Source organism: Micropterus dolomieu, linkage group LG06 (genome assembly GCF_021292245.1).
Source record: "Micropterus dolomieu isolate WLL.071019.BEF.003 ecotype Adirondacks linkage group LG06, ASM2129224v1, whole genome shotgun sequence".
Classification (NCBI taxonomy): Eukaryota; Metazoa; Chordata; class Actinopteri; order Centrarchiformes; family Centrarchidae; genus Micropterus; species Micropterus dolomieu.
This window is the reverse complement of record NC_060155.1, coordinates 6,191,695-6,194,194: the sequence shown is the minus strand read 5'-3', so window position 1 is coordinate 6,194,194 and position 2,500 is coordinate 6,191,695. Positions and strand designations below refer to the sequence as shown.

The 2,500-nt window shown below is 38.7% G+C and overlaps 1 protein-coding gene across 1 annotated transcript in view; it reads right to left on the bottom strand.

The window, feature by feature from the left end:
- The window catches only part of lig1 (ligase I, DNA, ATP-dependent), a 49,942-nt gene that overhangs the window by 38,557 nt on the left and 8,885 nt on the right, over positions 1–2,500 (bottom strand). Inside the window, exon 6 of the mRNA XM_046051932.1 lies at positions 1,214–1,300. Within this exon, the coding sequence (XP_045907888.1) occupies positions 1,214–1,300 (87 nt within the window). The remainder of the gene's footprint in view (positions 1–1,213; positions 1,301–2,500) is intronic.

Genomic DNA, 2,500 nt, shown 5'->3' with positions numbered 1-2,500 from the left:
AAAAAGTCTGAGAGGAAACATGTTGCATTAAATTTTAGAGATGGTTTAAGTAGAAGCAGTACACTCCACCCATCGCAGCAGGTTAAAAATGCACACAGGACATGACTGCGCAAACTAGTTGACCTGAGTGTAAGCAGAATGACTTTCACCGTGGCCTTGATGTAAAATTCTATGATTTTTCCATGACTTGCCCTGCTCTGAAATTTTTATTTCCTCTGAGCTTCTTCATGTTTGACTCTGGAAGGCTGCACAGAGAAAAAACAGGCTGGTTTCAGCTACACTTTGGTTTAGAGGTGAGAAAAATAAACAATTCACCAACAATTGTCATCACAGTTGGGTGAAAACCTTTTATCTGGAATCCTGGTGACGGTCTCAGAATTTATCAGTTTGGGGCATTTTTGCTTTTATTTGACTGTCATAGGTAAAAAACAAAACACGAGAACAAGATGGCGATGACACGCAACAATAGTTTATCCACATTTGCACCACAAACTTTGGATAAATCAGATAAATTGAGACAATTCATGATAATCAATCAAGGGGCATCCTGTTGGCATAACGGTCTGTGATTGCTGTATTTACTTTAGGATCGCAATCTTCTCTAAAGAATGAAATGAAATAACCACTAATGCTGATGAAATTCTTTCAAAAAATATTGTCAAGCTAAAACAAGTTTTTATTTCTATTTTCCCAAAAACTGTCAATAGCTGTGTTTTTGCCGAACAGCAACAATACGCAAAATAAGCAGAGACGAGCGATGAAACAATTACCCGATCAGTCAGTGGACATAAAATGAATTGGCAACTATTTTGATAAGTGATTAATAGTTTGAGTAATTTTTAAGGAAAAAATGCCAAACATTCTCTGTTTCCATATTAATCGAGATTATTTCTAAACCTGCAAATAACATTGTGTCTTGTTTTGTTGCTCGCTCATTATTGGCCCAATTTCAAAAAATGTTGTCCTAATTAGTCAAATGGCTACACAAACATGGGGGAAATGGTCCAGGTTGATAAATACAGAACCTAACCTTTAACATCCTCAGGTACTCCCTGACTTCCCCAAAAATCTCAATACTTCACCACAATATTTCAAAAACAGCCACTGGGAACCATAGGTTAGGGAAATACCTTTAAGACTTTGGGCTATTGTTTCTGCATAAGGTCGTTGAGATAAAAGGTGAGCAGGCTGAGAAAAAGTGGCCTGGACTTACTTTTGGCCCTGCTTCCAGCAGGCGTGGTCCACAGGATGGTAGTTGGCCCTGGATGGATCGTAGTCTGTTTGTCCCGACGTTGAATCACTGTGGAAGAACACAACGAGGAAAACAGCAAATTAAGAGTCTAAGCTAAATAATGGTGGCAGCTGTTACAGTCAGCGAAGCAAACTCAGATCTCTTTGTAGACAGAAAGTCATGCACACTATTATCATAACAATGAGATACTTAGAAAATATCTTCCAAAACACTCTTTACATTTCAAAGCTTCACTGGTTACTTCACACTGGAAGAAGTTGAACTTCAGGCAAAGTTCACCTTTAAAGAAATACCTACTTATTAAGAAAAAGAGCGTTTCCCATATCAGCAATGTTATGTCATAATTTATTCTTGCAAAAGAAAAAAACTTTGATTAGGATGATTAAAAAGGTAGGATTTTGTGTGTTAGGTTTTTCTTTTCCCCGCATCACACAAGGCACAAAAAATCTAGAGTCAAACATTATCATTCATTAGAAGGAGAGGATACTATAATTGAACTTTCTTTTGGAAGCAATGCTGTCATTCACACACTGTCTCACACACAGCAGTGATAAAAAATAAATAGTTAGGAGGATGAAAAATGTATTTCCTCATTTTTGCAGCTAAAAATATCTTGTGGCTGGAATAGTTAACATGATTTCAAAATGACAAAGCAGTAATACCCTGCTGCTGCTGCAACTGTGACAAAAGCATTAAGAGTCACTTAATGTGAGGGTATAGTAGTAATAATACTAATTAAAGCTGCAAGCAGCGTTGGGCGGGCCCTCGCACTTGTAAGCGCGTCCGCGCGTGAGCCGGCCGAGTAGCACATTCTGGAGCTCTGCCGGTGCGGCTGTGAATTTCCTACGCGGTTCCGACGCCGCATGAATGTGCTATATGTCACTTCCTGAGTCCCCTATGTGGAGCTACATAGCACTTGCCGCTATGAATATAAATCGGTATTGACGTGTAGATGTCTGCGGGGTGGGAGAGTTATCAAGCACGTAAAGTTTGTTTCAGATGTGAACATGTACACTGAACAATAATGTACCCAAACAATAAAATAAATTCCTTTTATATTTCCCTGCCTTGTTGTTTATGTGTACATACAGAGGAAGAATGTGAGAACAGCACACATTTCATCGTTACTGTGTGTTAGAGCATGGGAGAACAGTGGATACTTTTAATACAGCCCACACCCCTAATACTGTGTAACTATAACAAGTAGAGAACAGAAGAAAAAGATGTTCTTTCTTTACAACTGTCTGC